The 11,671-nt window shown below is 41.1% G+C and overlaps 1 protein-coding gene across 1 annotated transcript; it reads right to left on the bottom strand.

Moving 5' to 3' along the window:
- Positions 1-8,809: 8,809 nt before the first annotated feature.
- Positions 8,810-10,487, bottom strand: LOC307013459 (uncharacterized protein; the record flags this gene model as incomplete). Its single annotated transcript, XM_079640857.1, has 5 exons — positions 10,071-10,487; positions 9,806-9,943; positions 9,603-9,721; positions 8,899-9,233; positions 8,810-8,837 (listed from the first exon to the last, which is right to left on the bottom strand). The coding sequence occupies exons 1-5, from the start codon at positions 10,363-10,365 to the stop codon at positions 8,810-8,812; spliced, it is 915 nt and encodes a 304-aa protein (XP_079496983.1). The 5' UTR covers positions 10,366-10,487.
- Positions 10,488-11,671: the final 1,184 nt, after the last annotated feature.

Genomic DNA, 11,671 nt, shown 5'->3' with positions numbered 1-11,671 from the left:
GAAACGGACGGAGGAAGCCGGAAGAAGAAAGTGAAGTTGGAGACACGCTGCAGAAAGTTCAGAGAGAGTCGGAAATCATCGAAACATACAGAAACGGTAGCATTGGACTGGTTAGCATAAACTGTACATTGACTGTATCATCATGTCAACCAGCTCAGATGGGACCCAAAGACCTGATATGGAATGGGAGGAAACCAAAGCTGTGAGGAAGAAAAGGGCTTTGAGGGAAAAAGTTAGCAGACCAAGAACACAAAGTTGGTCGGATTGGTCGAGTGGAGCAGGCTTAAACAAAAAACCAAAAGGCAGTCAAAATGGAAAACAAGCAATTTCGAATACAGAACTAGAGCAGGAGTGGAAAGTTATAATAGAATTCAACCGGGATGGTGGGCATTACCACCCGATTCAACTGACAAAATCAATTGAGAAAGAAATGGGTAAAATCAAATTTGCCAAGTTTATGAACAACAAACGAGTTTTGATACAAGCAACCAGCAAGCAACAGCAGGGAAAAATACTTAAAATGACGACACTCAGTGGGGAAAAAATAAAGGCTCATATCCCAGGAGCAATGGCAATGTTGAGAGGAGTCATATCTGGAGTTCCACTTAATATGTCTATGGATGATGTTAAAAAGGAGATTAAAGGAGGAAAAGTTATTGAGGCAAACAGACTTATGAGCAAAAGAGATGGCACATTGAAGGAAACACTTTCAGTAGTTATTCAGTTTGAGAAAAATATACCGAAATCTGTGCAAATAGGATACATGAACTACAGTGTGAGGGAATTCATCCCAAAACCACTTAGATGCTATGCATGCCAAAGAATGGGACACACAGCAATGCAGTGTAAAGGAAAACTAAGGTGTGCGAGATGTGGAGGCCAACATGAGTATGGGAAATGTGAAAAAGAGGCAAAGATGAAATGCTGTAATTGTGGAGGAGAGCACAGTGCGGCGTTTGGTGGATGTGTAGTGCAGAGAGAAGCCAGAGAAGCTCAGAGGGTCAAAGTACTCAGTAAAGTCTCATATGCAGAAGCCCTAAAGAAGGTTAGGGAAACGGAAGCAAACAATCAGGCTTCTAGTGGAAGGGTTCAAAGAAACTTAGTACAGAGTGGTAGCAACATTTCAGAAAGGCAGGTTACAAATCAAAGCCAAGTACCTGTGGAAATTAAAGAAGATGATAGCATTCTCGTGGTAAAGAAAGTCAACTTTATGACATTCATCTGCCATACCATTAATGTTGCAGCACAGATGAAGAAGAAAAGTGACAGAATCAAAACCATCGTGCAGGCAGCGGAGAAATTCCTTAACATTAGAGATATAAAAGCAGACCAGATACATGAATTACTAGCAACAAAAGATGTGGGAGAAACGGACAACCAGGATGAGGGTTAGCACGTTGTTAATGGTAATTCACATACTCCAGTGGAATGCTAGAAGCCTCATAGCTAATGGACAGGAGTTTAAAAAATATGTCTATGAGTTACAAACATTGCCAGATGTAATTTGTGTGCAAGAGTCTTGGTTAAAACCTCATCTAGACTTTATGATTCCAGGGTTCAGCTCTATCAGATATGATAGAGTTAGCAATCAAAATGGTGGAGGGTGTGTTACTTTCATAAAGGATGGGCTGGCCTATAGGGTAGTCCCATCCCCTGACGACAAGGAATGTGTCATAATAGAAATATGCAGCCCAAGGAAAGAAGGGAACATAAAGCTTATCAATTTCTATAACCCGTGTAAAAATCTGGACATTGAAACCTTACAGACAATAGCAGGGACGGCTCATAGAAGGGAAGTATGGTGTGGTGACTTTAATGCTCACAACAGCCTTTGGGGAAGCAGTCAAACAGACAGTAATGGGGATGTCGTAGAAGAAATGCTAGAGGAAAGATCACTGTTTTGCCTTAATGATGGACAAAAAACAAGAATAGATGTGAATAGGGGGACACAATCATGTTTGGACCTCACACTGGTGACGGATAGGTTAGTTAAATCATGTGAATGGTATGTTAAAAGTGATTCTACCATAGGAAGTGATCATTACCCAGTTTTCACAATCATCAATACAAAGGTATGTAGACAGGAAGGGAGTGTATTTACCAGGTGGTGCTTTGGTAAAGCTGACTGGGAAACATTTAGGCTTTACTGTAAGGAGTCAGCGCAATTGTTAACATTAGAAGGAAGTATAGAGGAGTGCTCAAATCAAGTCACAATGCACATTAAAGAAGCAGCAAATAAAACTATACCTAAAAGAACAACAGAGGGTAGGAAGAAAGTGGTTCCGTGGTGGAATGAGGAATGTAGCAGAGCTATTAAAGAACGAAACAAGGCATTTAGGTCTTTAAAGAAAAACTTGTCACAAGACAATATTTCAGATTATCAAAGGAAAAGGGCAGTAGCCCGTAAAACAGTAAAATACACAAAAAAGACGTCATGGAGAGAGTATTGTTCCACCATTGGAAGAGGAGTAAAGTTAGGGGATGTATGGTCGATGTTTAAACGGATGAATGGGAAAAGGAAGTCGGTTAAAATTCCCGCTTTGATTGATGGGGAGAAAGTGGCAGTGTCAAATGAAGAGAAGGCAGAATGTTTAGGTAGGGCATTTGCTGCGGTGCATAGTGGGGAACACCTTGATGACAAACATAGACAGCAAAAAGAGTGTGTATTAAGAGGAAATGAAAATGTGAGGGAAAAGAGACGGGATGATAATTCAGCTCTTGATGTAGACTTCTCAATAGCAGAACTTAAAATAGCTTTGCAAGGTACAGGATACTCAGCACCAGGACAAGACCAGCTATGCTATGCCATGTTCCGGCAGCTACCAGAGGAAACATTCAAATTAGTTCTGAGACTATTTAATCAAATCTGGAGAAACGGAGTCTTACCAATGAGTTGGAAAACGGCAGTTATATTGCCATTTAATAAGCCAGGGAAGGATCCTGCTAATCCCAATAATTACAGACCCATAGCATTAACATCACACTTATGTAAATGGTTGGAGAAGATGATAGTGCATAGACTATCACACGTCTTAGAACAGAGAGGGTTAATAAGTCATTTTCAGAGTGGTTTTCGTAAAGGAAGATCCACAATAGATGCTTTGATTAGAGTAAGCAATGAGGTGGAAAAGACAGTGAAAATGAAAGAGGTTATGGCAATTGTATATTTTGATATTGAAAAGGCTTATGATTCTATGTGGAGGGATGGGTTGCTCATCAAATTGAGTAGAATGGGTGTTGGAGGGAGAATGTATAACTGGATCATGGCTTTTTTATCAGACAGAACATTCAGAGTTAAAGTAGGGGCAGAGGTTTCAAAAGAGTGCAGTATAGAAAATGGTATTCCTCAAGGGAGTTCAATCAGCCCGATATTATTTAATGTTATGATAAATGACATTTTTAGTAATTTGGATGGATGCATAAAATCTGCACTATATGCAGATGACGGGGCCATATGGATACGGGGAAGAAATGTTCCATATGTGTTTGAAAAAATAGGGAAAGCTATAAAGAAAGTGGAGACGTGGTCATACAACTGGGGTTTCAAGCTGTCAGCAAGCAAATCTTGCTTTATGAAATTTACGAATAAACGCAAGATGGAGACTGAGAAGCTTACATTATATGGAAAGCCGATGAGTGAGGTCAATGAATTTAAATATCTGGGGCTATGGTTAGATAGTAAATATACATGGAAAACTCATATTAAACATTTGGAAACAAAATCCAAAAAAGTGTTGAACCTATTAAGAGCAGTGGCTGGATGTGACTGGGGGGCAGACAAACAGGCATTAATCGACATCTATCGGGCAATTATGAGGACAACACTGGATTATGGGTGTTTAATATATGCAGCAGCAGCAAAAACGTCATTACTAAAAATTGATAGGTTACAATATAAAGCGTTACGGTTGTGTATAGGTGCCATTAAGTCAACCCCTACTAATGCAATATTAGTTGAAGCAGGAGAGACTCCATTGGAGCTAAGAAGAGAGAAAATTGCTCTTGCTTATTGGGTCAGGTTAAAAGGAAGTGGGGAAGGAAATATCACAAACAAAATACTACAGGAGTGCTGGGAATATTCTAAATTTCAGGGGCGTGGGTTTGGATGGACAAATAAAGAAAAAATAAGGACATACGGCATGCATGAGTTAGAGTTTTCACCATCAAATCCATTCAGTAGTGTACCCCCATGGCTCTTTCCAATAGTAAATATAGATGTGAGTATAGTAGAAAAGAAAAGAGAGTGGCAAATAAATGAAGTAGGACTCAAAACAAGTTTGTACCTCAGGAATAATTATCACAATTACCTCAAAATATATACAGATGGTTCTAAAAACAAAGAAGAGTGTGTCGGAATTGGTATATATATCCCAGAATTTAAAGTGTCAATATCAAAAAGAGCATCAGACCAACTTTCAGTGTATACAGCAGAAATGCTGGCAGTAGTAATAGGATTACAGTGGGTGGAAGAGGTCAGACCAGACAGGGTGGTGATATGCACAGATTCATTATCCAGTTTACAAAGCATACAGTCAACAACAACTGCCAGAGAAGACATACTCATAGAAATCAATCACAGCCTGTTAAGACTTCACAGAAGCGGCATAGATCTGCAGTTCTGCTGGGTGCCTGCGCATGAGGGGGTGAAAGGGAACGAGTGTGCTGATAGATTAGCAAAAAGTGCACTACAAAAGGAAATCACATTACCAGTTCAACTTGGAAAAGGAGAAGGAAAAGCAGTTATTAAGAAGAAAGGGATGGAGATCTGGCAGAAAAGGTGGGAGAAAGACCAGAAAGGCAAAGAATACCATCAAGTGCAAAAGACAATTACAATTAATATTTATAAAGAAAGAAACAGAAGGGAGGAAGTAATGATAGCTAGGCTCAGACTAAATCACACTGCATTAAATGGTACGCTGTATGTCATGGGGAAAAGTGACAGTGACAAGTGTGGGAACTGTGGAGTTAGGGAAAATGTGGAACATATTTTATTACATTGTGTCACCTATAGAGTTGAAAGAGGGAAATTAAGGGATACAGTTTTAGAGGCAAAGAGGGAGTGGAATGTAGCGGGTATTCTGGGAACAGAAGGAGAAGGAGTAAGAGCTATCAGAAAAGCACTGTTCACCTTTTTGAGGGAAACTGGGATAGGGAAAAGAATTTAATAGTAGACCATGGATGATTTGTTTTTTTTTTTTTTTGTTTTGTTTTATTTATTTTATTTTATTTTATTTTATGGTTTTCTTTGTGATATGCTGGTTTATTAGAGGACTGACATGATGATACACACTCGTGTACAGTAGGTGGCGGTATGCAACCAAAAGCTGTTTGCGACCCGCCATTAAAAAAGAGAAGAAGAAGAAGAAGAAGAAGACTGATCAGCGTGTAATTATCGCGATATCGTGTCAATCTCGTTACTGATCCAAAATGAGCGGAGAGAAACGGCGGAAAATTGACGGTGAAAACAGACACTTCAACCCCAAATGGACTGATGATTTTGTATTTATTTTACCATCGCACGCCAATCCTAGACCTTTATGTTTAATATGTCAAATAACTGTTTCAGTCTGCAAGGTTGCTAATGTGAGGCGCCACTATGAGACCAAGCATGCTGCTAACTTCAATGCTGCTTACCCGCCTGGTAGCACAGCTAGACGTGGTAAAATAGAAATACTTAAATCTTCTTACACTGCATCAACCACTATTCTTACAACTGCTTCTACAGCCCAGGAAAAGGCCACTGCTGCTTCCCTACGAGTGATGTTCGCTTTAGCCAAAAAGAGAAAGCCATTCACTGACGCTGAAGTTGTGAAGGAGTGTACTCTTGAGATGGTGGATGAACTTTTTGCAGGAGATAAAAACAAGGAATATATAATGAACCGTTTGAAGCAAGTACCGCTCTCTGACACATCGGGAAGTCGAAGAGTAGAGGTACTGTTTGAGGACTGTTTTTCAGCATTAATTGCCGATCTCAAATCGACAGAGTACATGTCACTCGGTGTCGATGAATCGACCGATGCAACAGATACGGCACAGCTCTCGCTGTTTGTGAGGTACTTCGATGGTGACGTTTTTAAAGAGGAGTTGTTATGCCTTTTACCACTGACAACCAGCACTACAGGTGAAGTGATTTTCGCTGCAGTTTGGAGTTTTTTTGAAGAGAAAGGTTTGGATCTAGGTAAGATCAACCTTCTCGTTACCGATGGCTGCCCGTCCATGATTGGGAAAGAAAGGGGCTTTGCATCTCGCTTATGTGCAGAGCATCCCACAGTGAACACACTGCATTGCATCATACATCAATCAGTTCTGTGTGCGAAATTGTCAGGGGAGTTGAAAGAAACAATGGAGACTGTCGTAAAAATTGTGAATCATATTCGCTCGACGTCAGGTCTGCAGCGCCGACTGTTCAAAATGCTGCTTCAAGAGCAGGAAGCCGCATACTCAGACCTATTGCAACATAACGATGGTATTTGTTGCCACCCAGCATTTTGGTGTTATAATACACAAATCTATATGGATTCATTAGAATAAAGTAGCTGTGGTATGGGGGGGCGGGCGTGGTTTAGCGGCAGGTTGTAAAGCAGGGGGCGGAGCGGCTAATTGCCTGGGATTGACGTAGCTGTCAAGTGGATTAGAATGATAGGAATGCGGTGGTATTTAACCACGTGTGTTTTTGTTCTCTCAGTAGGAGACTGGCGGACAGACGGAAAGACGAACGTTACGCCAGGACGAGAATCCAGACCCCTGCCAGTTATCATTTGCCCGTTGAGGGATTGTTCTGTTTTAGCCACCTCGGGAACCTTGTGTGAAATAAATATCCGTTTACCCGACTGCGTCTCGCTCTCCCTCCTTATATTCCGCAGCAGACCACAAATCTGCCACAGTAGCCTACATTACTATTTTGGTTGCCTATTTTACTACTACTACAATAATAACAATATCAATAATAATAATAATAAATTATTGCATGGTTGGTTGTACAATAACAATGGCATTTGTTCATTTTCATTGTCAGTCTTGTGGCCCTCGCCTTCAAGACATTTTACAATTGTGGCCCCCTTCCTAATCTAGTGGAATACCCCTGCTGTAGGATATAAGGTTTTGCTTCTATCATTGACATTTCACTTGAATAATTAAGGACCTCACCTGTCAAGTCATTTTTAGTTGTATGAAGGCTACTTTTATAATAAAGCATCTACATGTGTAGTTTGAACACTGACCTAGTGTTTGACCAAATATTTAGTAATGCTTACTCCAGTTTACAAAACCAAAAAGAGACAAATGCTGAAGGTTCAATGTTTTGCAGAACTGCCCAAAGTTGTAAATGCTCCATTTCAGAGTTGGTGTATGTAATGAGTTTAGCCAGCATCCCTCACACAGCAGGTGATAAGTATTTTAGGAAACGACATGATGGAACTTTACCTTTGACTGAAATACATTTTTGAAAATACAACCCTTTGAAAAGCTTGTTCACACAAGGAAAGCTAGTGTGAATACAAAATGTTCAAAATCTACTAAGAAATGGTTGAGCAATGATGCCACCATGTGGACACAAAGCCACACTATGACAACGCTTCAAATGCCAAACATGAATTGAATTGATAAATGTAGGAGTTTAAAGAGTGCTCTTTAAGTTACTCATTTGTCAGCACAACTTTTCTGTTTAAAATGTCATTTTCTCAATATGGACTGTTCACACATTCACAAACCAAATGAGACTTCTTGAAGAGCCTAAAATAAAGTAGTTTAAGGTTAACAAAAGCAAACACTGGAAAGCGTCTGTTCAAAACTTTTATTAGAAATGTTTAAGTAAGGTAGTGTGGAGGAGGAAAAGGAGGCAGCATTGGTATTGGCAAGTGAACATGGGGATGAAAAGGAGAATGGGGTGCCGGAGTGGGCGGGGGATCTGGTTTCACAGTGGTAGCTGGAGTGGTTGGATATTGGGGATAGGGAGGGATCATAGGGTAAAGATGATAGTAAGCCAAAGATGGTGGAAGCTGCGATGAGGGATTTTTAGCCTTTGGTTTAGTTGTAGTTGGTGTTGTTGCCGCAGTAGGTTTTGGCTTTGTAGCTGGATAAAGAGGATTAAAGGGAGGATACATTGGCATATATTGTGGAAACGGCATCTGAGCGTATTGAGGCATCTGAGGCATCTGAGGGTTCTGAGGCATCTGAGGGAATTGAGGCATATGAGGGAATTGAGGCATATGAGGGAATTGAGGCATATGCAGGTTCTGAGGCATCTGAGGGAATTGAGGCATATGAGGGTTCTGAGGCATATGAGGCATATGAGGGTTCTGAGGCATCTGAGGCATATGAGGGTTCTGAGGCTTCTGATGGAATTCAGGCTTCTGATGGAATTCAGGCTTCTGATGGAATTCAGGCTTCTGATGGAATTCAGGCTTCTGATGGAATTCAGGCATCTGATGGAATTGAGGCATCTGAGGGTTCTGAGGCATCTGATGGAATTGAGGCATCTGATGGAATTGAGGCATCTGAGGGTTCTGAGGCATCTGATGGAATTGAGGCATCTGAGGGTTCTGAGGCATCTGATGGAATTGAGGCATCTGATGGAATTGAGGCATCTGAGGGTTTTGAGGCATCTCAGGGAATTCAGGCTTTTGATGGAATTCAGGCTTCTGAGGCATCTGAGGGTTCTGAGGAATCTGGGGGTTCTGAGGCATCTGAGGAATCTGGGGGTTCTGAGGCATCTGAGGGTTCTGAGGCATCTGAGGGTTCTGAGGCATCTGAGGGTTCTGAGGCATCTGAGGGTTCTGAGGGTTCTGAGGGTTCTGAGGGTTCTGAGGCATCAGATGGAATTGAGGCATATGAGGGTTCTGAGGCATATGAGGGTTCTGAGGCATATAAGGGTTCTGAGGCATCAGATGGAATTGAGGCATCTGAGGGTTCTGAGGCATCTGAGGGTTCTGAGGCATCTGAGGGTTCTGAGGCATCTGAGGGTTCTGAGGCATCTGAGGGTTCTGAGGCATCTGAGGGTTCTGAGGCATCTGAGGGAATTCAGGCTTCTGATGGAATTCAGGCTTCTGATGGAATTCAGGCTTCTGATGGAATTCAGGCATCTGAGGGTTCTGAGGCTTTTGAGGGAATTGAGGCATCTGAACTACAGGGGGATTGGGGGAAGTCGTTATGGAAGCAGGAGGTGCCGCAGGTTTGGAACACCAGAGAGAGACTGGAATTCCTTGCCAACGCATCAGGAGTACATAACTTCCACCCTTTGGGAGAAAAACATACAATTAGAAACAGCAAGGAATCACACAAACCTGTCAATGTTACAATCCGACTGTACAAGGCAAAAGATGAATCTCATGCTATATTTTCTAAATAGATCATCATGATGCAACATATTTGAATGTCGGTCCCCATCCAAAATACATAGTTAATCAGTACATTTGAAAGCAAGCGAAAGACAACTCGCATTTGAAAAGCTGAAAACACATTTTTGCTTGAGATCAATATGATGCAGATTAAACATGTAATTGTTTTTGGCTCTCGTTAAACCATTCATAATTATACAAATTCACAGCACTAGCCATCGAATTTTTAGACTCACTTCCTCACTCTTTAAATCAGTTTCACATTACCTCTTGAACCATGTTGCAGCCATCATAGGGAACCAACATGACAAGTGCATGAGAGTTCCTCTGCACGCTGTAGCCACAGGTAGACGGGACCTGGGACAGAGGCATTGGAGGTGCATTTCCTGTGGGATAAAAAGGTTCAGTGTCTATATCATTGGTAGAGATAAATCAAGTCTACATTTAGGATATTATGGCTATTGATTTACCTTGTTCTACCGCAAATTGTGAAATTCCTGATCCCACCGCTCTGAACTTCAACTGGCTCGAACCACACTGCAGTGAGGGCGACATGCTCTTCCATGACGAGTCTTTGGGACTGGCGACTTGTGTTGGGCCCATCCAGCCTGAAGGCGAATACAATATATATATATATATATATATTTTTTTTTTCAATAGTTTGTACTTTAAAGAGAAGCAAAACAATTCAAGCAAAATAACAAACCCTTCAATACGTAATCAAAATATTTTTACCTGCAGCGTCTGCTTGATAAGCACCTTCATCCTCCTCATAAGCGTTTGAGGATGACTTCTTGGTCCCGTCTGTGACTTGAGAATCAAGTCCTGACCCTTTTTCAAAAGCTCTCCCGAAAACAATTGTCCCCTCTTGGAACCCATTTGTTGTATCGGCATCTTCTCTCCCTTCTCGTCTTTCTGTTTTCTTCAGACGATAACAGTCTATAGTTTGCGCAAAATAACACATCAGAATAACAGCTGCAGCCAGGTAAACACCAGCGCCTTTTCTCTTGCGTATCATCCTGTTGCACATGACTGCTGGTAATGTGAGGAGATGAGATAACTTTCTTTGCCGCAACTATTTGAGCATCAGCAGGTGCTGTGACAACCAATACAGCTGTAATCGATTCTCATTCTGTAAAATCTAACTCACTGCAGGTGGAGAGCACTTGGCAATGAAGCCTTTTAATACTGGCACATATTACCACCAGGCAGCCAATCAACAAGGCAGGTGCAGCCTCAGCTAATGCTTGCACCTGTGTTCAATTAGCTTGCAACAGGTGGGCCTCGTTAAGACTTGTCTAACGTCTACAAAGTAAGTATATTGATCAAGTAGATCGGGGGTGCCCAATACGTCGATCGCAAAGGTAGTGTGGGTAGATTGCATGGCATTGAAGCGCAAATGCGGCGCAACTTTATGCGCTTAAGAGGCGCTATTGGTGTAGCGCTCCTTAATTGCTAACCTATTATATTTAAAAGACGTTCTCACCTTAAGTATTCTTAATATAAGACATTCCCCATTGTTATTTTCCCGGACTTGACAGGAAACGGGAAAACTCGAAAAATGAATTATTTCCCCCAAATCTTTATTCACGAAGCGGTATACAAGTTGTATTCAAAAGCATACAAACAGCTTTGCACAAGCTTGAGAATGCAAAGCCCATTGACTCCTTTCAGAGTTCAAATAAAAATATCCCCCGATTCTTGGTTCTTCATAATTTTGTGTAATGTATGATACGGTTTGATTTCGATAAACCAATGAATTCAAGCGAAGAGTCCGACTATTTTGATTTGTTAATCTACATTGACCCACAATAATGTATAGCAATGCTTTCCCTTATTTAGAAAACATATTCATCTTCCCATCAAGGAAAGTCAGATGGTAACGGGATGGTGAACATGCATCAGTGTCCCAGCCTGACTTGGACCAGAGATGTCGTTTCATGGTTAGATCCATGATTTGAAAGAAACAATACACAGGTGTTAAGGACACCCTGTAGGATAAAAGGTTTTGCTTCTATCGTTGACATTTTACTTGAATAATTAAGGATCTCACCTGTCAAGTCATTTTTAATTGTATGAAGGCTACTTTTATAATAAAGAATCTACATGTGTAGTTTGAACACTGACCTAGTGTTTGACCAAATATTTAGTAATGCTTACTCCAGTTTACAAAACCAAAAAGAGACAAATGCTGAAGATTCAATGTTTTGCAGAACTGCCCAAAGTTATAAATGCTGCGTTTCAGAGTTGGTGTATGTAATGAGTTTAGCCAGCGTCCTTCACACAGCAGGTGATAAGTATTTTAGGAAACGACATGATGGAACTTTACCTTTGAC

The sequence above is a fragment of the Notothenia rossii genome (genome assembly GCF_949606895.1).
Source record: "Notothenia rossii genome assembly, chromosome: 7".
NCBI classification, from domain to species: domain Eukaryota; kingdom Metazoa; phylum Chordata; class Actinopteri; order Perciformes; family Nototheniidae; genus Notothenia; species Notothenia rossii.
The sequence above is the reverse complement of the archived record's forward strand: the minus strand, read 5'-3'. Positions and strand labels throughout refer to the sequence as shown.